The 26537-nt window shown below is 40.3% G+C and overlaps 1 protein-coding gene across 2 annotated transcripts in view; it reads right to left on the bottom strand.

The window, feature by feature from the left end:
• Window positions 1-277: 277 nt before the first annotated feature.
• Window positions 278-26537, bottom strand: part of KHDRBS2 (KH RNA binding domain containing, signal transduction associated 2) — a 551370-nt gene continuing 525110 nt past the window's right edge. For both annotated transcript variants that reach the window (XM_055000857.1, XM_055000848.1), the window contains 2 exons: window positions 19692-19750; window positions 278-375 (listed from right to left, as the gene is read on the bottom strand). In XM_055000857.1, the coding sequence (XP_054856832.1) occupies window positions 278-375; window positions 19692-19750 (157 nt within the window). The remainder of the gene's footprint in view (window positions 376-19691; window positions 19751-26537) is intronic.

A 26537-nucleotide genomic window follows, 5' to 3' on the forward strand; every position in this document is an offset into this window, starting at 1 on the left:
AAAATTACACACAACGGTGAGGCACAACCAAGAGAACATCATCTTGCTGAATGGTTTAGACAATGCTTGCCAAAGGTCTTTTCAAGTCCATGTTATAAAATAATACTAATGCCAGTGTCACTCCAATGTAGAAACACAAGAAGTATATCTAGGGTAATCATAAGCAGTAATTCCTAGGATAGAAAAGAAATGGGCTATTACTTGTCTTGTTGCTGTTTATGTGGAGACCATGGGTTATTAATTGTCTTTAAGGTGAGGTCACAGATGAGGAGGACTTTTAATATCTACCATAGGGGTGTTCCCTGTAACCCCCTCTGCTTGACCTGGAAGGTGGTGCCTTTAAGCTTGGACGAGTTATGGCCCATTCTTCTTGTGCTAAAACAGACAAAATAAGAAGAAAGAGTGTTCTTTATTTTGACAGGCATGTGTATGTAAGAGATCATGTAGTTCCCCATGGTGCATTTAGCAAACAAAATATGAGGATGGCTTTATGATCCATTTTTGTTTCCTTCCTTTAAATCTTATTTATAAGATTCAATTGTCTGTCACAGCAGTTCTCAGTAAAGACCAACAAACCTCTTTCCTTCATTTTATACAAGATATGAATATCCAATTTTCTGGTAACACAATCAGCTCTAGAAAAAGCCACTGCTTAAAGTCTGCCTGCTCCAAACCTATTCCGTAACTGAGTTTCTAACATGCTATGCTAAAGCACCAAAGTGGATATCATTTTCTGCAGCTGGCACATTAACTGGATCAGGAATTGAGTCAGAAGTGGGTAATTGAAATACATATGATTTTCTACTTCCACATTCAACTAAAAAAGAAAAGAAGTAGAATAGAAACTACTTGCAACTAAGGAGGCATTAGTACTGATTTTTTAGTGTTTGTGGATAATTCTGAGCATGCATGAAAATAAATTAACTAGTATATACACATTAATCACTTTAATAACAAGAATATATTGATTTATTGTAGTAGCTGGAGCCATAATGGCTCTTAGTGGATTTATTCTTACCATTGTGAACGGCACCTGCATGTGGTATCCTCAGTGTTGCTTTATATTATGGTTCATGAGTAGCTTTCATTTGCCTGATGGCTCCCTAAAAAGCAGTGTTGGATACCTAAACTCTTTTATACTAACACTTGTGCTAAATCCCCCTTTTGGTGTTTGGTAAAAGGGAAGGAGGAAGACAAATATTGATGCATATATAAGGTATCAAAAGCATTTAATGATCTCTCTCTTTGGGACTTTTGCACCCAAATAAGAAGCTTTTATGCTCATGAAAGTTACTGCAACTCTATAATAGAGTAATGTCCTATTGAGGCAACTGTAGCAGTATTTACCCTGCCTCCAAACTTAGCCACCGATACATTAGCTTTGTCTATCATCACCTGCACACATCCTGTGCCAAAAGAAGCCAAGCTTCATCACCCTTCTCTAATACACTGTAAGCTACTACCAGGTTTAGGTGATGCTGCTCAGCACTAAGAGCGCTCCATCACAGCTCCCCCCATCTCCAGATGTGTGATGGGCTGTTTAGGAGACCACCCACCATCATATCTGATGCCTTTGTCTACTTGCCAACTTGTCCTTCCTGTTGTAAATAACTCACTTCATTCCTACCAAACTAGTGATGGGCTAACAAGTCAAAGGCCAATTTATACCCACCCCTTGGAGATATTGTGAAGCAGACAAAATAAGATTCCCCAATGGCCAACCAGGGGAACCCCAAAAATGCCTGCTTGACCCCCAAAGCAACCATCTAGTCCTATGATATTCCATGGGGAGGGGCAGATGGACAGCAGCATGTGGCAAATGCTTGCATGGAAGGAACTGAAATCTGTTTTCTCAGACTCAGCCCAACCTCCAATTGGCTGCAGAATACCAGCCCCAGTTATTCTAAACCTCATGGCTCAGTTGGAGAAGGGGTCAGGAGTCAGGACAACAAGATCCACAGCTGTATTCCTGTGAATGAGGGTTGCCGGGACCTCTGGGGATGAAAGTGGGGGATGGAGGGGTTGGGGGGGGGGTTAATGTCACAGCTGAATTCACTGCATCATGCTGGGAATGATGTTACTTTTACTCAATCAGTCCACAGTGTGAACGGTTGCATCTGTGTCATGCTGGGAATTATGTCATTCCTGAAGCGGGAGAGGATTGCACCAGAGTATGCGGTAGCATGCTTTGCCCATACCTCCGCTGGCCAAGTGAGAGTTGGCTGGGGGAGGAGACTGGGGCAGGGGATCCCCCGCCCCACCAGGGGACTGGCAAACCTACTGTGAATGCATCTCTGTAATATAGTAACCTCCTCCTGAGGAAATTGCATCTGTTTAGGAAAACTTCATAAATCTTTCCTATTCAGGTTTTGTTCTGGTTTGGTCTCCAATTTAGAGCATTTTAAAAATCATAAACACAATATTGTCCTCTCATCACCCTATTCCTGATCTGCTTCAATCTTTCTAAAACCTGTTTTGAAACGACCTGTTCAGAAAGATTGCAGTCAAAGCATGTTTGCACACCTGGTGGATGATGATTTTTGAGATCCCAACCACACTGGCACTATTTTCTTTTCTTTAGCGTCCTATACCACTGGAGAACTTTTTTGGGGACTTCTTAAAATCAGTATTATATTAATATAGCAAAATCCTTTTGCTTTAAAGTCGACGGCTACCATAACATGGGAAGACGCCTGCAGGGATCCCCAGGGACAAGGCCTTCCCTCATGCTGTATGGCTCGGGCATTAGATGCTTGATGGGGGGATCCATTTGACTGGCTGGCCAAGTTGCAGCTATTCCAGGGATGGTCTACACCCAGAGCTGTGGGGCTTGATCAGACAGGTCAAGGCAGAGGTCCAGGGGTGACCCCATGGCTTGACCTGTACCGCTTAGTTAGCCCTTGCCGTGGTTTATGTTTATGGTCATGTTAATAAATAGCCCTTTAGTTCCAAGCCTGTGTCTGTCTCTTCATTCCAGCTGGGGTTGCCATAATTAGATGCATAGCAGTCATTGAGGTTTTGTTTTCTTTTAGTTTTTAGCTCATTGTGACCTTCTCAATTACTGACCAACCCTTTGGTGTTTTTCTAGGAAAATCTCCTTTGGTGATAAGCCACAATGTTTTGTGAGAAAGACAGCTCCATGATTAGTAAGCTAAGGAAGTAAAAATATGCGCAATTATGTCTGAGAACTCATTCCCAAATGAATCAAATCAATGATCTAAGTTGCGCACCTGCACTGACAAACTAGCAAGCAGCCTACGACCGAGATCAATTAGAAAACAAGAGCGTGCATGACGTCTGTTCACATGGGTCAGTGGCAAAGAACAGCCGTGGTAGGTTCTGCTTGAAAAACACAGCAGATTGCAAAAGTCATGTAACAATGTAAGGGCACACAAGACAGATTAGTTATCCTCTACCATGACTAAATTTCATCATTGCTTCAAGCTGATTAAATTTATACTTTGTCAACATTACAGACTCTGGTGTTGCTTCTGTCTGCCCCCCTCCCCATAAATTTAAAGGAATTTTGCAGTATGAAAGGTAGGAGACAAACAGGGCTGTTGATGGGTAAAGAAAACAAAACTCCCAGTTTATGGATTGCTCTCAAAGCCCAGAAGCCAGGCAACCTAGCAGACTTTGTTTGCTCTCCAGAGAAATCAAGGGAGCTGCCAGCATGATGCCTGATGGTTTGGGCCCAACTCAGGGTTTCAGCATCAAGCCAAACTTAGAAGCCCATAATTGCTCACTGTAACCTTCTGTTTCACTTGAAATCATAGCAAGAGAGCACTTGTTAACTTTTCCAGTGAAGCAAAGGGTTCAAGTAAGGGAACTGGAAACCCTGCTCTGTTCCTTTCCCTGCTTTGTTTGTAACAGATGGGTGGGTTCATACCTGTTTGTGTCTCCCCCTGGTTTGTCATGCTGAGTGTGAGCAATGAAGGAAAAGTAAATCCCACTGGACTGCCAACTTTGGGTTAGGAAATTCCTGGAGAATGAGGATGGAGTCTGGGAGGGGAGGGTTTGGAGAGGGGAGGGACCTCAGCAGCGTATAATGCCAAAGAGTTCACCCTTCAAAGAGTTCACAGGCCATTTTCCTTTCCTTGATAATTTCCTATTTCTTTAAAGGTATATGAAGGAGGATGTGGAGGCAACTAGGATGAGGATGGGGATGAGGGAGAAGAGAGACATGAGGGGGACTTCAGAGGTAACTGCCCTGTGGATTTATGTCTGTCCAGATTCCACACTCTCTGGTCCCTTCTTTTATTTGGGTAACCCCCCCCCCCCCCGTCGCCTACAATCAGAAAAAGGGGAGACCCAAACTTTATTTAAGTGGATGGTAATGTGTAAGCTTTGTATTTCCTAAAAGGTTCTTGTCTGTGATTCTGAAACAATAATTTGGTACTTAATTGTGAGGTAACTATACCCTCTTTCACACATCTATTTTAAGTTGTCAGGCAAGATGCAGACAAAACTGAACAACAAACATTTATTTACAGAAAATAAAGGTTTAGCATAGAATAATCAGTATGGAATATACAACTGGCTCTCAACTGCACTCTGCAGAGGTTATACTCCTCCCTCTTTGATTTAACACATTGAACTGAGCCTTAGTTAACGGACCACACACACTAGGGAGAGATTTGATTCTGTTTTCTCCTCTGAGAACGGAACTACAAGTGACAAAATGCACAGGTTGGACACTTGTCAGCTTCCCTCAAGTTTTGATGGGAAATGTAGGCATCCTAGTCTTGCAGCCTGGCTCTCTGACTGCTGTCCAATGGACTTTTCAACTGTCACTTGTCCAACATTCCGCCAAGCTGCCTACATTTCTCATCAAAACTTGAGGGAAGCTGACAAGTGTCCAACCTGTACCTTTTGTCACTTGTAGTTCTCAGCATTCAAGGTTCAACATAGTTTTACCTCACAGAGATTCTGGTCATAGAATCTATACCCAGAAAGCTAGATTTGATGAGCCCTTCATAAGATGCTCGTTTACTTTTTTAAAACAAGTTTCCTTCTCAAATCCTAACTGAAAGTCAAAATTTTTAAAAAGCCCATCTAAGCTTACATTGTTATTCACAGCCACCAAAGGTCTTCCTGAAGAGGGGGGTAAAGTTCCTCTTCTCTCTTCTTAAGCTGAGGCTGGCTCTGGAACCGGTGGAGTTCCAGAGGCTCTGATTGGCTGGCAATCTCTGGGATTTGCATGAGTCTTAAACCACCATGATTGGTTCAGAGCCCTGGTGGATAGGTGGGACTTTGGGGCTTACTGCCACAGAGGCCTCAGTGGGAATACTTGTCAGGGGATTTTGATGGGTTTGGCAGCCCTGGAGGACATGATGCAGAGTGCTGCCAGGTCCCCTTACTCTCCTTGTGGGATGGGGCAGATCTTGCACTTACCTTTAGGAATTTCTTACACTTGTGCACTCCTAAAGGGGCACTATGATGTTTCTTTGGCCCCTGTGAAGCACAGAAGCATGCCTGCCACCAGGCGCAATGACATCACTTAAGGAAGTGACATCATCACACTTGGCAGGAGTGCTCCTGCTGTGCACTGGCCCAGGAGGGTTTTTTATACCTCCTGTCCTGGGCCCATTCCCTGGGTCTTTCCCCCCAGCTGGCCAAGTAAGTAGCTGCAGGGAGCAGAGGCTGGGATTAGGGAATCCCCTGCCCCCACCAGGGGACCTGGCAGCCCAATGCATGAGGCAGGCCTCAACTGTGTATGTAGAAGACTGCTTTAAGCCTCATAATCTCGCAATTATGCACAAAGAGGTGATAAACTGCCATCTGCAGCACTGTAAGATACCCACATTCTACTTCATTGGATTTCTGAATGGTTGTTTAATGTTGGCACATCATGTGCATGGAGATGATATATATGGATACCAAGAACCGTAAAATAGCAGGATTTGAGTCCCGTAGCGCCTTAGAGACTAACAAGATTTTCAGTGTATAAGTTTTTGAGAGTCAAAGCTCCCTTCTTGTTGGTCTCTAAGGGGCTACTGAACTCAAATCCTGCTGTTCTGCTGTAGATGGACATGGTTACCTACCAGAAACTACTGCGAACGCTGTTTCCTTTAGCTTTGGTACTCTGAATGTCTCATATCGGGTGCTCCAAAACATAGAAAGCAAGCTACATAGGGGTAAAACAAATTGGTAGGGCTTCTATGTCGTTAAAACCTACGGGAATGGTAGAAATTCAACAGATACACTTTCCTTTTCACTATGGAGATACATTTGTTTTCAACCCCCGCCCCCCCCGCCCCCGTTGCCTGTTTTCTCCTTTGGGGGAATTCTTCATCTCCTGTTCCTTCAGGCTGAAATTCAACTGGTGGAAACTGGTGGAATTCAACTGGTAGAATTAACTAGTGTTAATTCCTGCATGTCATGGTTTTAAAAAGCACAGTAGCCTTGCCAGAAAAATTCTATTAACTGGGTCTGCTTTAGCACAGTCTAGATATACCATTTTTAGACCTGGTATCAGTGAGATTTCAGTCAGTTTTACTCTGTCTGTAACTTGATCACAGCCTGTTTGAATTCTGAGCAAGAAAAATACGGAAGCAGAACATTGCAACAAGGATGCTGGAGACTAAAACGAATTTAAGAAGTCTGGAAGAATGGGATGGGAAAGAATGGCCTAAGGACAGGAGCAATCATAGCTATATGTTAATCAAGAGTTATGGGATTTTGTTTTAAAGCCACATGTATTAAATGCATGAGCAGAAATCTTTTATTAATGTGGATACTTCTAATTTGCTGTGTTTTCACTGAATCAATACAGCAGCCCACCATTAAAGGAGGAATAGGAAGTTAATTGCTATTATCACTAGCTGCCAGCCTCCTTAGGTTGTGATCAATTGACAGTTACTTATTATTATTTCAGAACTGTTACTTAAAATTCACATTGGCTGTTTGCCATTACATTTGCTGGGCTTTGCGTAAATTTCCAGGAGATACTGGAAGCATTGCTTTATTTATGCATCATCTGTAACACACATTTAAATAGATTGTGTGCAAATGTAATTAGCATAAGAGACATATATCTCCTATAGATATAGAATATGACAACCAGAATAAAATATCAGCTATTCTTCCTCTCATTTGGACAATCCTTTTTAAAGAGTCCATAATATCTTAATCAGGACGAATGTGAAAACCCCATGAGAGATGACTGATGCTGGAAAGTCATCACTTTATTCCCAACTGCATAGATTGCCTTGCTTAGTGGTAACCTTTGCATTAGCTTTCAGTTAAGTTCTAGACTCAAATCAAGGTTCTGCTTTGACCTTGATCATTTCACATTGGGACAATAGTGACCAGTCTTGTTTGACTTAGCCCATTTTGTATGGGCTTGTTTCTAATGAGTTTTTATGATTACTAGGGGTATGTGCTTTGGGTATCTGATTCGGGTAAAATACCCAAATCAGGCCTGATTCGGAAACCTTTGAGATTTCTGAATCAGGGCCAGCATGCTGATTCGGAAATCCCAAAGCAAAGCTTTCCGAAGCATTCGTAATGCTTCAGGGCCTCCGGGGATTAAGTTTAAAGGGCCTTTTCGCAAGCAGCAGGGCCCTTTAAACTTAACCATTTCCCACCTTTACCTCACCACCCCACCCCCACTTCTCCCCATCCCCACTTACTGCTGGCACCATGGAGGAGACAGTCTCGCTCCTGCCTGCTGGCCTCCGGCAGCAGCGGCAGCGGCCCTCTCTGCTAGCAAGCTGTGCTGGCTGCAGCTGCACAGCGACGGTGGCAGGGAAGGCCCTCTCTGCCAGCCAGTTGTGACAGCCATGGCTGCGCAGCGATGGCGGCAGGGAAGGCCCTCTCTGCCAACCAGCCATGTCAGCCATGGCTGTGCGGTGACGGCAGCAGGGAATGCCTTCTCTGCTGGCCAGTTGGCCAGAGTGGCGTTGGGCTGCTCCAGCCTTCTGCTTGACCAGGTAAGTGGGGTGGAAGGTGGGGGATGGGGTTTAAAGGTGGGGGTGGGAGTTTAAGGGTGGTGGTGGGCCTTTCCCTCCCCCCTTCCCCATCACTTCAGTATGCTCTGAATCTTTCCAGAGCATACCAAAACAACTTAGAAACCCGAATTTGAAGCGGCATGCTGCTTCGGATTTCGGGGCTTTTTCCCGAAGCGAGGAACCCAAATATTTTTCGGGTGCACACCCCTAATGATCAGTTTATGATAGACTTTGAGTGGCAATGGCAAAGTAGTTTTGCTAAGATATACTTTGGTGCCTAAGAATTAAGCACCTTCACTAAAATATCAAGTGAATAGATGAATCATGGTAGTTAAGGACCAACTTCTAAAGGAACACTCATTGGGCATGGTCCAATAAAATATGCACAATTCATATTATTGATGTTTTAATACTGAGTATATTGTGAGAAACAATTTGTATATTTCATAGATATATTTATCTAGATGCGTTTTTAGGAGAAAATGGTATGGTTGATGAATACAACTTTGTGGAAATACAGTGAAAAAGAACGTGTCGAGTAGACTAACAAAATTAATGGTGGGGTATGAGCTTTCATGAGCTACAGCTCACTTCTTCAGATACTGTGGAAATACAATTGGTCTTTTATCTTATAATTAATTACACAAAAGTTTTACCTGTTATAAGCATTTTAATACATTTACTATATATTGAAGGGCATGTATGTATTTAGAATTCATCCATTTATAGCAGTTACATAATATATATTTCAACTTTTCTTGCTTTGGGTTTTTTGGGCTGTCTGCAGTTTTTTCTCTCCACTTTTTTGGTGCTTTATCAATTTTCAGAAGGCATTCAACTCTATGAGTTGAATCCAGAGCAAAATTTCTGCTTGAGCTACAGCTGTTGCACAAGTGGAAACATGAGTATTGATTGTGCTAAGTTAAACTTATTGTATCCCCACTTGCATTTCTTGTTGTGCATGATCTTGTGCCACTAATTTCTGGACAGTTATAATATATAGGGTTAAAAGTGCTAGGTTTGTGCAAGATCTTGCACAAGTAACACTGTGCTAAGTCCATTTTGTTTCTTCTTGCAGACTGCCTCTCTCGTTCAGAAGTCCCAGGAAGTAGTGAATATGTTTGAGCACAGCAGTGAAAGACTGGATGAAGGTGAAAAAAATGAATTTTACCCCACTTATTCTAGAAAAATAGAATTGCAATATTCAGGGGAAAGCTAATGTAAGAATAGGAGTATGTGTGCTCTGGATAAGGTTGCACTTAGAGTACCAACTTTATGTACGCTGGAGATTTGGGAGGGGGGGTTGCCTGGGGAGGGAGGGTTCTCTACAAGTATTTGATGGCATAAAGTATACCTTCCGAAGCTGTCATTTCCTGTAGGTAAACTGATCAGTTGTAATTCCTGAAGAACTCTGGGCCTCACCTGAAGGTTGGCAACCCTATGGCAATCTTGAAAGAGCAGGGCCCTGGATTAATCTCCAGGGGCCTCTACTCTTTTTGAGCACACAGACACCTTCAGAATTCTGACGCAGGATGATGGGTACAACCACTAAATTACCGTCACAGGAAGTGGAGGCCACCACAAAAAGACTGTAACAATAGAGCCAACCACAACATGTCAGGGAATGAGGTCATGCATAATTCTTCAATATTTCAGGAAGAAGTTCTGTTTAGCAAGATGCTCTTTAAAATGAACATACTGTTTTTTAAAATTCTTGAATACACACAGCTAGCCTTAAAAATGCAGTAAAGATCTTTGTGCTGTGGCAGCAGCTGCTGCCAAAGAAACGTTTAGAAAAATCTGCACGGCCAATCAGATTTCCAGTGATCAACTGGAAACCCTGCTGGGCAAAAGCCTCACCTGGCTTCTTTCACTTTCTAAAAACAGTGGGTGTAAAGAAAGATGTCAGCTGGCACTATGGCATTCATGGACACCATGTTGGAGACCCGTGATCAAGACACTGAGGTGTCAAAGTTGACTGGGAGTGCCATTTTCCTGTTTAGGCTGGTTTGCCAGCTGTGGCAGCTCCTGGAGAAGGTAGACCTGACCACAGTCACACATGCCTCAATAATATCTAGACTTAGGTCTCCCAACCCCCTGCTCCCAAGGGATTTGGCTGCAACAGATTTTTTTTTTAAATGCTGTCGGGCCAACAGCATGACACCACTTCTGGAGAGTCAGTCCTCTCTAGGAATTGCCAGAACCTCTATGGTTTTACCATAGGGCTTTTCTGCATGCTCAGCTTATTGGTGATTTTCTTACTAGTTGATCCACAGACATTGAAATTGGCTTGAATACAGTTCTTCCACATGTCTGCTCTTCTTTTGTATTTTTACATTTGTGGAGATGGCTTATTTTCTTCCTCATATGCCATAAATGATCAGGATTTTCAAACAAGGGTTGTGTTATCATTGGTGGCATCATTGGTGATGTCATAGCACCCTTTTTTGTGCATGCCTATATCACTATATCCCTGTATCAATATAAAGGCTGATTTTTTAAATTAAAAATGAACACGTTACTAGTCTTTGCATGGGGAAGACTAAAGTGGGAGCAGTTCCACCACCCATACATAAGTCCACCCTCCCTGCAGTCCAAACTGGAGAGACCCACCTGTACTGACCCAGAGCCAGGAGGCAGAGGCCAGAATGGGCAGAGCAAACTGACCTCTGTTGAGGTGCCTATAGCAGCAATGGCTATGTGCTGCTTTTTCTGGCACAAGATGTGGCCACCAATCCTCTCCTCTGGACCACCAGGGCTTTTGCAAATTTTAAAAAAGTTTGAATTTCATATCACTATATTGATCTACCCTTGTAATAACAAGTACAGCAGGTTCTATAAATTCCCAGCTATCAATAACAAAAATATAAGTCTCTAGCCCCTTCCCTTGCAGAACTAAAGAAGGCCCATCTCTGCAATGAAAGGGGCTAGAGACTTTTTTAAAAAAATGAAAGCTGAGAGTTCAGAGAACCTGCTGTGCCTATTATTGCAACACTAGGTTGATATATCAATATGGAATAAATGGTCTCAAAAGAATTTAAAAAACAAGAAAAAACAAAAAGACCCTCTGCCACCTCTGGCGGCCGTGGCCCTCTCTACCAGCCAGCTGGCTGCGGCAGCCATGGCTGCAGCGGCAGGGAAGGCCCTCTCTACTGGCCAGCCGCGCTGGCTGCAACTGCACAGCAATGGCGGCAGGGAAGGCCCTCTCTGCCAGCCAGCTGCGCCAGCCGTGGCTGCATGGCAGCAGGGAAGGCCTTCTCCGCTGGCCAGCTGGCCAGCACGACATTGGCTCCAGCCTTCCACCTGACCAGGTAAGTGGGTTGGGGGTTGAGGGGATGGGGTTAAAGGGTGGGGGTGAGAGTTTAAGGGTGGAGGTAGGCCTCCTCCCTCCCCTGTCACTTCAGTATGCTCCGAATCTTTATGGAGCATACCAAAGCGACTTAGAAACCCGAATCCGAAGTGGCATGCTGCTTTGGATTTCGGGTTTTTACAAAGCTTTAAACCCGGAGCTTTTTTGGGTGCACACCCCTACACGAGACTCCTTGCCACGTGTTAGTTAAGTGTAGGGTGATGCAATGTTAGCCGGGAAGTGTAGTTTAAAAAGACAGAGCCGGTGGGGAATCACTCCTCAAAGAGTTTATTAATTTCATCTTTGCTTCCCCGAAGGCTCTGTCAATTTCACCTCTCCAGTCTGAAAGTGTGTGGGATTGCAACCAGAGGGTACTGAGGAATGGAAATGGGCTGAAGCTGCCTTCCAGAGCTGGGCTTGGAACTGGAGAGGTTATAATGGGCTGAAGTTTTCCTTCTGGCATTTCATATCCCCTTCACACTGCTCCAGTGCATAGCAAAGCCTTTGCCCTGCCACTGACTCTGTCTTTTAAAACTCTCCTTCCCGGCTAATATTGCATTTCTCAACATGTGTTCTTATTGTGTCAGATGTCTTGTGGAGGAAGACTCAGAGTTTCGGGTGATACCTATAAAGAGGTGTGATATCATTTCCAGGTTTTCCCTACAAGTGACATCAACTCACCTATGTGGATCCCCTATATTTCCATCCCCCCAGTCTCCCACTGGCTGCTGGTACATGCCTGGCAATACTATCAATAATAGTCTACTGTTAATATGCTGTGCTTGGGCTGCCTTTGAAGACAGTTCAGAAATTTCAACTGGTTCAGAACATGGCCACAAGAATGCTAATAAGGGCTTTATGCACTGAACACATAATGCCCATTTTTTACCAAATAAATTTGCTCTCTATTTGTTCCTGAGCCTAGTACAAAGTGCTGGTCTGACCTTTAAAGATGTAAATGGCTTAGTTCCAAAGCACTGGAAGATCTGCCTTCAACTGTATGTATCTATATTCTGAGATCATTTCAAAAAGCTATGGTATGGGAAGTCTCACTTCCTGAGGTATGTGAGGCATGGACCTACATAAAGGCCTTTGTAATGATTGCCTCTAGACTTTGACATTCCCTTCCATAGGAATTATAGGAATTCCATATAATTCCATAGGAATTATATTTGGCTCCTTTAGTACTGGTCTTTCAATGAAAACTCCTTTTTTAAATTTTGAAAGACCTTCTAACTGGAATATTGCCTCTAGTTTTAAATCATGTTTATATCTTTGTGATAGGATTGCCAGGGGCACAAGGGGACAAACCAGGGGTTGGGCAGCTAGATGCCCACCTTCTGCCTGTGTGCAAAATGGGGATATAGAAATTTTATTGCATTGCTGATTGTGAAACTGACATTGATTTGGTTGATCTGTCTCTTTAAGATTAGGACAGGATCTAAGTGGTGTTGACGTCTGTGCTGTGATGTAATTGTTGCTTTTTTCATTGTTGTAATCGGGCCAATTATCCTATTATCGTTTTGTGATTAAGGGAGTCCTTTCCTGTGTATGATTTCTGTCTGTCAATCCATGCGTCCTGTGTATTGAAATTGAACTAGAATGGCATAAGCAGCAATACTTGAGTTACCAGTGAACTGGGGGCCGGTGAGTAGATGGAATGTATATACAGAGTCTCTCTATGTATGTTAAATTAGAAATTGATTATGTTTCACTCTTGTTCACAGTCCACATTTATTGTGCCCATGAAGAAGTATGTTATACGAAACGGGAATTGTATAAATATGCACGCATAATCCCGTCGGCACTCTTGGAATTATCTTTAGTTTGGACTGGAGCTTCCCAACACCTGCTTCTTAACATCTGCATTGGAACTCTATATATGGAATTTTGTATGCTGCCATATTTCCACCCTATATAGCCTATGGACATTGATTCTTCGAAAAATAACTTTATAACAATTAGGATAAAATTTTGTACTTTTATTGTATTTATTGCATGTCGAGACAGAGAGATCAGAATTTTGTTGTATTTATTGAATATTTATTATTGCGTGTAATTATGTAATACACCTTGCACTTTGCACTTATGCACTATATAAAAATATAAAAATTGATAGTTAAATATATATTCCCGGAATTGTTTGTTTGTTGTTTTTTGTGTGCAAAATGTGTGCATGCTCCCATGCTGTCCCAGAAAATGACATCATTTTCCAGTGCAATGGAGGAACCTCTGGGTGCACTGAAGCTGAGCTCAGTAGATATCTCCAAAAGAGCAGTTTCCAGTGAGCTCAGCTTCAGCACACCAATGGCTCCTCATAGCCAGTGTGACAGGGGGAGCATGGGAGTGCATGCATGCACTTCTCCCCTCATGCCTTCCCCCCATTGTCCAGGTGAGTGGAAATGGGGTGGTGATGGCAGATGGGGCCAGGACTTCCCCTGACCTAGATGGAGGGATGACCAGACTAAAGAGGATTAAATAGCAGCTAGAGGCCCAGTTCAGTTGCTTTTTCTCTGTAAAAATTCTTTTAATGTTTTCTTGTTGCACATTTAAGAATCTGACCATTACTATAAAATAACTTTTACATTATTATGATTTAAAATGAAAATAAAAGATGTAACTTATATGTATAGTTTCCAAGGCTACACATATAAAACACATACATTCAGGTCATGAATTCTTCTAAATTTTGATAAAATAATAAAATAATAGACTCTTATCATAATTACACACTACAGTACATAGGTTGATTTGTTCACTGTAGAAATTAAGACACTACTCACTCCATAAATATCTGTCAAACGCAAGATGCCAAAGGATTTACTAAATCATCCTTTAGTTATACCTTTGCAGAATGAAGTTTTAATTGGCCTTTAGGGATGCTACTAATTCAGTCTCCAAAGGAAAGGATTCATTTCTTAAGAAGACCAAGAAAAGCTGAAGAAAGGATGGAAGAGATGGCAAGAGTGAAAAAAGGATAAGTGTTCCATGGAGTGCTCTGTAAAACCCAAGATCAAACTAAACCTTTAGCTATATTACTAAGAATTGTATCCAATTACCAATTGCACTCATTATGACAGCAAAGCTGCTAGCAAAGCTCAGGAATAGGCATCCCTGTGGAATTCAGCAGAAACATACATTTTTGGAGACCCTGCTTCAGGTGCTCCAGCCTTCTGAGACTAGGCAGTTAGCAAGCTGGGAGAGGGCCTTCTCAGTAGTGGCACCAAAACTCTGGAACTCTTTCCCCAGGGAGATTCATTTGTCCTGTTCTATGGCCATCTTCTGCCAGCAGGTAAAGACTTTTTTCTCTAGCTTGGCATTCCCTCAGCGATCCCTTTTCCCTCCCGAAGTGTTTTAATGTTTGTCCTTCTTTTGTATTTATTTTAAGCTCTGTTTTCAAATTGTTTTAATGATATATTTGTGTGCTGGTTTTAATATTTTTAAGATGAGATTTTAATCTGTATGTTTTAATTTATTAGCTGCCATGGTGACCTTATTGGGGTAGAAGAGTGGGGTTAAAGAACTAGTTAAATAAATAAATAAATAAATAAATAAAAATAAAAGTGTAAGTTAAGGAAATCTCCTTTTTCATTTGTATTATTTTTAATTATTTTTAAAATAATTATAATGCAACATAAACACAATCTAACCTACAGACATAACATTCAGAGTCACATAAGGGAATAGAAAAACGAAAACATATATGATAAAAGAAAAAAAGATAAAAATTAAAAAATGAGAGAAAAAAGATAAAAGGAAAGAAGATAAATAAAACAGACAGTGTTAAATCAACCTATTAATGGAGGACTTTTCAACTTTATCTTTTACTATGTAGAACCCAGAGAGGAAATTTTTAGTGATATTTTCCTTTTTTTCTAGAGAATTTTCATGTATACTAGTATTCTAGTCTCTTTTCTACAGTTTGAGGAAGGGTTCAGATAAATGTTGATATTGAGTACTTTTCTGATTAGTTTATGTAATAAAGTCTTGCCACATTTAATTAAAATCCAACATTCTAGCATTATCTTTGACAGCTCTCAGTTGATACGTCAATTTTTCCACCATTGCAATTTGCCATAATTCAGAGTACCAAAGATGCACTGATAAAGATTAAGCCGACTTCCAGCACTTTGCTATACACTTACATGCTGCCATCAGCATGAACATTATCAACCCCTTTGATGACACTTTTTGATTTTGTTCCCTCCAGATTGTTAACAGGGCCACTGCTGGTGTGGCATAAATAACTTGACGTGTGATATTTTACATTTCTATGAATATTTTTTTTCCAAAATCTTGACACTACCAGGCATGACCACTACATATGAATATAGTTGCCTTGCTGACCACAATTTCTCCAACAGTTTACATTATTTGTGTTGATTATTCTGGCAAGATGTACTGGGGTGATGTACTATCAGTGTAATAACTTCAAAGAATTTTCCCTGAGGGCTATTGATACTATTTTCCTTGTTTGACTTATCCATAATTTTTCCATACATTTTGTTCTATTTGTATCCCTGTATCATTTCCCCAAATTGTTTTCAATCCATTTAAAGTACTTATATTTATTTCAATTAAATGTGAATATATTTTAGAAGTTATTCCTTTTGTGCTATTCATGTGTTCCTTTAAGATCTGTTCAATTCATAATTAGATAATGTAATTGATGAAGACAGATCCAATTCATTGGGATTCCTTGTAACTTTTCTTTTACTTGTACTACAGTCAGGGGAGATTTATTTTCATAAAGATCTCTCATTCTATAAATCCCTCTTTCGTACCATTTAGTATATTCTTCTATTTTACCTATGTGAGAAAAGTTGGGGTGCAGTGTGAATGGAATTAATGGGGATATTTCTGGTATTAATTTGTTCTTCTACTTGTTCCAAAATTTTAATGTGGTATATAAAAAAGGATTCTCGGCCCATTTTATATCTCTTACTTTTTTCCCCTCCAAAAAGTTTTTTCAATCAATTTCAAATGCTCCTTGTTTGCTTCCATGTCCACCCATATCTTTTCAAAGGTGTCCTCCAGATATGCTATCAATTGGTTTGCCTAATAATATTTACTTATACTAGGTTCCCATCCTCCTTTTTTGTCTCAGGGCCTTTGTCAATTGTGGTCTTTTACTTTGATAAATGAAATTAGTGCATATCTTTTGCCATTTTGCTAGCTGTTTTGATTTAATTGTTATGGGAAGTGTTTGAAAAAGATTAATTTTGGCAGCACTACCATTTTGATAGCATTGATTCTTCCCGTAATTGTCAAATGTATCTGGGAGACTGGGACTATCTCTTAATATCTTTTCCTATCACTGGGTGAATATTTAGTTGCTGGAGTTTGTTTAAATTTCTTGAGATATTTACACCGAAGTATTTGAAAGATTTGTAAAATACTGGAATACCCAAATCATTTTGAATTTTGTATTGTGTTTTAGGTTTGATATTTATATACATATTGCTCCATATTTTTATAACTGATGCATAATCCTGCTATTATTCCATATTCATGAATCTCTCTCATCGGTTCCGGTATAGCTTCTTTTGGGTTTACCATTAATATTGCCACAACATCAGCAAATATTGATCATTTGTAAATGACATATTGATCATTTGTAAATGAAAAAACCAATAAGCATATTAGAGGGCTAGAAGTAAATGGTATTTGACCATTTATTCTAGTCCTCTAATATGCGTCTTGGTTTTTATGGCAATTGCCAAAGGTTCCAGTGAGAGAACAAAAATCAATGGTGATAAAGGGCACCCCTGTTTAGATCCTTTATTAGTTTGAATTCCAATCCCCCCTCCCTGTATTATAATCAGCAACACATTTCAAATGTGTGGATTAGAGTTGTTACAGGTGGTGGAATTTCTTTTTCTGAAATATTATTTTTTAGGTATAATAATTGGTTTCTCTTATTCTCTTTTCCTCCTTCCAAAGAGAAATTCTCTTTGGTTTCTCAGTTTATCTTGGAATTTTTTTAAACCATGTGATAGTGTAGGTTTCCTCACCTGTGTATTTCTACCTGTTGTTGGGCCACTGTAATATGATACAAATGGTAAAAGCAGCCAGACAAGTCCTGGCTTGTGTTTAATTGTTTTGACCTTGGAAAGAACTACTACAAATGCTCCTCTCTCCCTCCCAATATTGCATATGATGGGAACATCAGTATTTGATCCTGTTCAGGGCAGCTATTTGTACCTTTCTGAAATGAGAAACCATAACACTAATTCACACCCTCCTTTTAGATCTATTTCTGTTCGTATTGGCCAATACATCACATGCTAGATAGATCTGTAAGCAAAGCTTCAAGAATGTATATGGATATACAAAAGTGAGCAGTAACCAGCCGATCTGTTTTGAGGAAACACAACTAGAAGAGAGAGTGCTGGGCTTTCTCCAATGTTTAGAGAAGCAAAAAACTCCAAATCACATTCTGTAAGGACTCACCGTACAGGCATCACCACCATTTGTTGTGTATTTTTTCCTAATAGTTCAACAGACTACAGATGAATAGGGATAAAATGTACAGGGGAAGGTGGCAGAGGCCTGAGAAGGTACTGGGACAGGGGATGTCTCAGGATGGAGAAGAAGGAATTGAAGAAAAGGGAAGCGTTCTGACACCCACCTTCTCAGCCACAGCCAATATGATTATGTAACTTTACATATGATGTTAATACTAATGGATAAAAGAAGATATAATTCCCATTTGCTAGAAACATAATTTGAAAACACCCCATTAGGAAGTCATGATTTTAAGTCAAGCATGTAGAGAATGATATTTTGCTTTGGACTAATGTATGCTCAGCTGCCGAACAAATACAATTATTTTTGAAACTGTCAGCTTGGATAATCTTTGGTTTGCATCTATGCATTTTTTACCTTTTATGATTTCCAGTAATTCTAACCTAGCTGTATTCTTTGCCCTACTTATATGACATATTATAAAATGGAGTTTATGAATACACACTTCAATAGAACTAATCTGAATGTATATCTTCCAGAGGGTTTTGTGTAGTTTCATGTCCAATTGTTTTAAATAGATAATATAAAATCAAAATAACGTGCAAAAATTTGGGTCAGAACATTGTTTAGGAAAGGAGACTTTTTACAGTGGAGGTTTGTAGGACAGATGTCTCCTGAAATCACAATGGTTTATAAACTCAAAGGCTGATTACAATGGGAGAGATACACATGTATTTAAATCTTTTCTACTGCTGTCAACTGCATGTAGAATAGCTTAGCCTAAACTGGATCATGCCTCTGTATTATGAAAGCAATGTGACTATTGGTTTCTTCTGCTGGCCTAGGATTAGAAAACTACTGTATTTCCAGCATCAATAATCTTTTAGCACACTTGTGTATGAGATATTCATTTAGCTACTCATTGCATTGGAGAGTGCTGATTTGCTTGTAAATTGTAAATCCCTTGAAATAAATGGGTTGGTGAGGAGGCAAGAGATCTTTGTTGGCTGGACTGCGGCTCTAGCTCATGGTAAAAAAATCCACCAAGCCAAAACTTTGTTTTCATTTAGGAGGAACATAACGAAGACTTGAATTAAAAAACTCTGACTCCTGGGCAAACTTGATGGTAAAGCATAGTGCAGATCTATTAGGTGAGCCAATTGTGTTTGGAGTTAGTATCTGCAAAAGGAATCCAATACAAAAAGGGTCTATTTACCAAAGGTGAGCAGCTAAAGCAGAACCTGGTCTGGGGTGAGGGAATGGCCTTGTTCCTTGCTTTTGTGTCGGGTAACCGCCCCGCTCTGCTAAGCAAAATAAAGGCAGAGCATGGCTAGACTGGTTTTCTGGGTTTGGCTGACATTCCATTTTAGGAATGACTGATGACGTTTCTGCGTGAATTTGGGTCTCAAGGATCAATGGGTCCTTTCTGTAACTGTTGGGTCTTGTTCAAAATATTGTCTTGAAATCAACTCAAGGGTGGAAGCCATCTAATGTAGGATATTTTTCAAGAAGTATTTTCAATAAAGCATTTTAATTGAAGTAGTCCAAGAACAATGTAGTATTATGGGATTTGTTTTGCTGTTTTACCTTGTGTATGAGAGAGCGAGTGTTGTCACATGAACAATAAAGAGTGATAACTGTTGCCATGAAATATGTTTTAGCTCTAATCAGCATTTTTGCCATTGCTTTTTAAAAGCTGATTTATTACTGTGATTAATGCCTATGAAACTCCGATCAAAACGGATCTGTTCACTTTTCTGGCTTCAATCCCACAAGTCACATTTTACCTCAGAATGACATAAATCAGCTTAGCCTGGCCTCAATAAAAGCCAGAGAGGAAGAATGTAGAAGTAATTTTGGGTTGTCACTGAATGATTGGTTTTCTGATTTCACACTTTTACCAAAAATAGAACAGGCCTTACCGTAGCTGTCATAAGCGTCTTCGCTTGTTCCATGACCATAGTCATAATATTCAGGCAGACTGCAATAGATTCAGACAGCAAGTAAGGTTATTGCAAATGGAATGCTTCAAATCTCTAAATCTAAACAAAATATGAAGATGCATCTTTATATTGTTGCTCTTTTTTAAAAGCTAGAAGTAGCAAGCCATTAAGAGAGAAAAAGCCCTGAAATGAAAAATAAATGAACAACCTCTCAACATACAATAGATTGCATTGTTCCTCTTCTTTTTCCCTTTAATAAAAGTAACTTTGAACAGAAGTAATCTTTTGAAGGCTTGACTGTGAAGGTACAAAAGGGATATTTTCAATACATATGGCTCTAAAAGGACCAAAGCAATTACTTTTTCACTCTCAATTAACTTAAAGCAAGTGTTTCAATCAGGACTTAGAACAATCCAATCAATATTTCTCAAATAGACCTTTCCCATAAAAAGTGACCTTGTGATTCTTGAAATGAACCTGCAAGAGTTTTGCCTTGCCTTTCAATGCTTTGGCTGTGCTTCTTTTCCACATTTATGATGTTACTGGGAACACACAGTTTGGATTCTAGAACTGTAAGGAACCCAAAGTTCATTCAATGCATGTCCCTGCACTTCAGAAATAACATTTCTAACCATATTTTGCTAACAAAACATCTTTCATTGTAGACAAAAACTTCTTTACAGGGGAGAGAATTAGTATACCATATCATGGTAGATGCGTCCATAGGAATAGGGATAATTTCAGGGGGACGCTGCCCAGCTAGAAGAAGGCACAATATTAGTGCTTCAAAAACTACTACCATCAGCAGTGGCAGTACAGGAGGCCTTAAGAGCAGTAGAAAACAGATTCCACCTTAGTTATGTTTTTGAATATGAAGATCCCCCTCCCCAATCATTCTTCGTCTATTTACTATATGCATTATCAATTTCTAATTTCTGTCTCTTATACAAACTTGTGGTAATTGTATACACACATATTATTTACATCAAATTACATTTTATTTACCATGAAATATATAGTAAACAAATATAGCACCTATATAATTTTTAAATTGGGTATGAAACACACATAGATTAAAATGTTTTCTTTAGTTCTACTGTTTACTGTAGGATCACCGTGCAAAATTAGACAGCACAATCAGTATTATATAATATATTGGACTTTGTTGCTGTTGTCTGTTGTGTTTTATAAAAGTACGTTGCATTGTGAAGCAAAGATCTGAACAATTAGGTAAGACAAAACATTTTGGGGAGTAAAAGTAACTGTTCAAAACTGTCATAGCAACAAGACACTGCTTTCTTTTCTTCATGTCATCAGTTCATCCATAGGTGTAAACTATGGGGGCGGGGATGAGGGGCTTGAGCCCCCCCAGGGTGTTGAGGGGCTCAAGCCCCCTCAGATTGGCTAGGGGAGCAAGCAGTGACAAACTCACCCTCTTTACATGGTGGATGCTCTGTTAATTTGTGTTGATTATCAGGGAGTATTACCATTCAAGAAACCTTTCCCATGACAACTATCTAGATTAGCTTTGAAAGATCCTGCACTAGAGACACATATATCCAAATCTGAAGGTGAGCCCTATGCCTTTCCAGGATATGAATGGTTTTACCATCATCTTACATAGAAAATGGTGACTGATGGTTTGCAAAATCTTTGAGCAATATTTACTAGGGGCGTGGATTTGGCAATGAGTTAATAAAATTTCACTCAAATCCCTTCTATTATTTAGTATTTTTAATATAACTAAGAAAAGATGGAGGTGATGTTGGTTGGGAAGCAGAATGTTTGGCTGGTGTTGATCTCTCAGCCTTAGATGGGGGTTAAACTTTCTTTATTAAACAAAAGAGTTTAGGGGTGTTCTTGAATTTGGTTTTGTCAATTGATACAAAGGTTTGCATGGTGGCTAGAAATACTTTCTTTCAATTATATCTGGCTTGTAAGCTGGCCCCTGATCTAGACTCTAGCTGCACTGATCCATGCTACCATATTCTCCAGATCGTGCTAGAGCTCTAGGTCTCCCTGTGGGGTTGGGAGATCCCCTGTTCCCAGTCTCTGTCCCCCTCTTCCATCCCCCTGGCTAGTGTGTGTGTGGGGGGAAGGCCCTGGGGTCGGGCCCAGGTAGCAAGAAACCTCCTGGGCCAGAGTGCAGTGGGTGCACTCCTCACAGGTGCAATTACATCATTTCCAGGTGCATGACATAAGGTGTCAGGTCCCTCCCAGGAGGGGGGATCAATGGGATCTGGCAACCCTAGATGGGGTTGGTATGACACGCTGTACATGGGGTTTGCCTTTTGAAGAAAGGCTTCTCAAAAGCTTCTAATGATATTCAGAAAATCCAGATTTTCTGAATCTGCAGTAGTATATCTCCTATGAGTTCTCCACCAGAGTTCAGTGCTAGATTAGAAATACTTACACAGTTTGAGTGTCAAAATGGATCATTAATTCATAGTAGTATAAATCTACCTGAATGTATACAACAGCTTGACACATTCGTTACTGGAATAAGAGTCTCTTCCAATTTGTTTTTAAGTTCAGATCACTGAATTGAAGTTCAAACAATTAAGCCTATCTAAATGGTTTTCTATCATTATTTTAAAACAGTGTTAAAAGACCAATCTCAATTAATTCAATGGATGTGAAAGTTGGACAATGAAGAAAGCTGACAGGAAGAAAATTGATTCATTTGAAATATGGTGCTGGAGGAGAGTTTTATGGATAACATGGATGGTCAAAAAGACAAATAAGTGGGTTCTAGATCAAATCAAGCTTGAATTTTCTCTAGGAGCTAAAATGACAAAACTGAGGCTACTGTCACATCATAAGAAGACAAGACTCCCTGGAAAAATCAATAATGCTGGGAAAAGCAGAAGGCAGCAGGAAAAGAGGAAGACCTAAAACAAGATGGCTTAACTCAATAAAAGAAGCCCTGTCTTCCAGTTTGAAAGATCTGAGCAAGTCTGTTAATGATAGGACATTTTGGAAGTTTTTTCATTCTTGGCAAATAACACACACAAAAGCCTGTGAATTATTTCAGCAAAATTTTTCAAATGAATTCAGCATAAACAAAAAATTTGGCTATTTTAAATTTAATTTCTATCCTATAATTTAGCAATTTAGTGTTCATGCATCCAAGAAAACCTGGTTTCCTCGGCAGTTGTTAATTGGAAAGAAGGCACTATTCTCTGCTATTAGCATTCATTAGTCTGCAAACAACATAAACTGCAATTTTCCTGAGGACAGGTAGAAGATCACATCTTGGTAAAGTTACCTTATGTTAAAAAAATCTCTCTGAAAATATAAAACCAGCACAGTATGCAAAAAGAGAACAGAAGTTTTCTTCTGGCCGTGCTACTTTTCTTTCTGCATGGAGTTGTTTTATCTACGGGGCAAAACCAAATTTCTGACAGTGAAAATTGCTGTCTTTAAGGATGAGAAGACTTGTATAAGTGAATACATGTAATTCATTCCAACAGGAAGAATGTGCTAAATCTAGGGCAACACAGTGGTGGCAAAACCTGCCCTTTCCCTCTGGCACTTGGTGATCAGGCCACTATTGAGAATGACACCATGTTGGGGTAACGGAGCATCTCCTTTTCTTGATGGTAGATCCATCTGTACAAGAGAGGGCATTATTTTTTAACAGTAAATTGTGTTCATCAAGCTCAGAAAAATTAAGATCTTAAAGCAGTATTTTCATAAGTTATAAGAGGAGCAGCCATATTAGTCTGTTGCAGAAAAAACAAATGAAAAAGGTGTTTCATGACAACTTAAAGATGAGCAGCTTTACTGTGGCAGAAGCTGGAGTTCTTTTGGTCAGGTTCCTACAAAAGAAAAATCACTCAAGAAGCATTTTAGATTACATTCATCCTGAAGCAGGGCTGCCAACCTCCGGATGTGACTTGGAGCCAAACTACAAGTGACGTCTTACACAGGTCGGACACTAGTCGGCTTCCCTCAAGTTTTGATGGGAAATGTAGGCGCCCTGGTTTTACAGCTTGGCTCTCCATTACAGCTGCAAGACCAGGATGCCTACATTTCCCATCAAAACTTGAGGGAAGCCGACTAGTGTCCAACCTGTGTAAGACGTCACTTGTAGTTTGGCTCTTGGAGATCTCTTTTACAACTGACTGCCAGAGATCGGCAGAGAGGCACTGCAACAGCATGCTTATCTGGTGCCGGCAGTGAGTCACCTCCTGGCATTGCTAGCAGATGAGATCGGTTCCCCTGGAGAAAATGGCTGCTTTGGATATTGGATTCTATGGCATTATAACCCACAGAGGTCCTGTTCCTCCTCAAACCCTGCCCTCCCCAGGCTCCCCACCCAAATCTCCAGGAATTTCCCAAACCAGAGCTAGCAATGATATTCTGAAGCAAAGGGCAACATCTTTGCAAGTAACATATTTATATGATTACCAAGATTGTTTGGCTTAGAAACTTCATCATGTGTTTTTATAATTGTTAGAATCTCAGCTTAAATTCAGAGGCCAGGTTCTAGCAGTAATGTTAAAGAATACATTCAATAAATGCCATTTCTACTGATAGGGAGATTTAAGCCTGAATACCAGTTCATTGCTTGGCTTCCCTTTTACTCTTATTTACAGTCAGTTGCCTTCTTTGAAGGTAAGAATTACCCACCCTTGTCAATTCTGGTTACATATGCTGCTTAAGCCTTCTGAAGAGAACCCTTGCATGGGATCAGCATAGATTGCTGAAATCAATATCCACAGTGAAAGAGGAAAGCTAATCTAGCGGCTAATGGTTCTGCTTTATCTAGGCAAAATATGAGCCCCCACTTAATGTTTTTAGAAAGTCTTACATCCATACTGTATTATGCGGGTAGGTGGGAGATTTGTGCATAAAAGTAAATTGGCTGCAATCCCTTGCAGTAATCCTCTAGTAAGAACTCTTTAATTACGTTTCCATGGAAGTGTTGCCTCAAGAGATTCAAATGCTTGGAGACACAAATCTTACCCAACTGAGACAAAGGTACTTGGCTAACGTTTACATTTTTACATGGTACATAAATAGCTGTTTGCCCAGTAAAATATTATTGATGAAATGTTCAAATTTCAGCTTAAAAATGGGAGCGTGTGGTTGCCAACTCTAGGTTGGGAGATATGGGTACATTTTGAAGGTAGAGCCTGGGGAGAGCAGGGTTTGGGGAGGGGAAGGAGCTCAGCGGAGGATATGATGCCATACAGTCCAGCCTCAAAAGCAGCCATATTCTCCAGGGGAACTGATCTCTGTAATCTGGAGACCAGTTGTACACTGGACCTAGAGGCACAGTGCCTTACATGTTTCAGAAAGGGAGAAAGGAAGAGAGAGCTTTTTAATCTCTGCAAGTTCTCCAGGCCTCACTTGGAGTCTGGCAACCCTAGAACATTTGAGATATGTCTTATATATGCTTTTCCCGAATTTGGTACAATATGGCAAAACTTACTGGGAAAATATGAATTTTCTTTGGTTGGGGTGGGAGAGGCTTCTTACACCTACTAAATCCCACTTATAATCACATAAGTAGGTCCAATTTGTGTTATCTCAGCAGTGGTTTCTATCACAATGTGAATCCATGCTAAGAGGAGGGGCCATGGCTCAGTGGTGGAGCATCTGCTTTATAAGCAGAAGGTCTCACAAGTTCAATCCCTGGGATCTCCAGCTAAAATATCAAGTAGTAGGAGATGTGAAGTCTTCTACCTGAAACCCAGAAAGCCAGTACCAGCCTAAGGAGACAATATTGACCCAGATAGACCAAAGGTCTGATTTAATATAATCTAGCTTCATGTGCCTGAAACTTGTGGGATTTTTGTATTCTTAAAGTAATTCTAAGATTGGCATATTAAAAAGCATAGGATATACCCAGTAGGGTCATACTTATAGCAATAGTAGTAAAGTCTACAGTATCTTCTCTCTTTAGTTAGTTAATTGTCCCTGGAAGGTGAAAGGCCAGAAACTGGGGCAACTAGCTGCTAAGAAGATAAGTGAAGTCAAACAATGGGACAAAGAAATGCAGGTAGCAGGTTTGTGATCCTCTCCAGCTTTCTCATCCAGACTCTGGGAAGTCTCCAGAGTTATCAATAGTCAGAATCTGACTCACATTTTTCAGTGGGCCCAGAGGCACAGTGCTTTACATGTATCAGAAAGGGAGAAAGGAAGAGAGAGATTCTTAGTCTCTGCAAGTTCTCTGCCTGGTTGGATCTGTCCAGGGCACCACCAAGGAGGGCTATAGCTTTAGCTCTGACATCACCAAACCCTATACAGTAAGGGGAAGAAAGTTTCTAGTCAGTTAAATTGTCTCCCTCACCCTCATCACCTCTATGAACTCTGTATCAGACAACAAAGTCCCCAAATAAGGAAAAGATACACATATCGATATTAACCTGAACCCTTATTTTTAAATTTTATAATAGCCATATTAATGAAAATGGCTTGGAGGGATTGATTCTTTAATATCAAAATAGATATCGCTATTCTGCTGCTGTTATGTTCAGTTTCAGCCAAGCAGTGCAATCCTAAAACACTTTCCTTCGAGTAAGCTCCACTGAATAGACGAGAATAGGATTCTGAGTAGATATGCTTATGATTACTCACCCCCCCTGCCCCCTGCCTACAGCTGGAAATGGTAACACCGCTCTCCCCACCACCACCTAATGCTTAGGATTGTGCTGAAATAGTATGATCATTGTCATTGGCTTTTGTATATTGTTATGGTCATCAGTTTAGGGTCCTCTCTTTTTCATTGATGTTGTTGAAGATTCTTTTGTTTCTTTTCATCATTGTAACACCAGTAGTACATACATACCACTTTTATACCATTTGTATGCAGTC

Source organism: Eublepharis macularius, chromosome 1, assembly GCF_028583425.1.
Source record: "Eublepharis macularius isolate TG4126 chromosome 1, MPM_Emac_v1.0, whole genome shotgun sequence".
In the NCBI taxonomy this organism is placed as follows: Eukaryota; Metazoa; Chordata; class Lepidosauria; order Squamata; family Eublepharidae; genus Eublepharis; species Eublepharis macularius.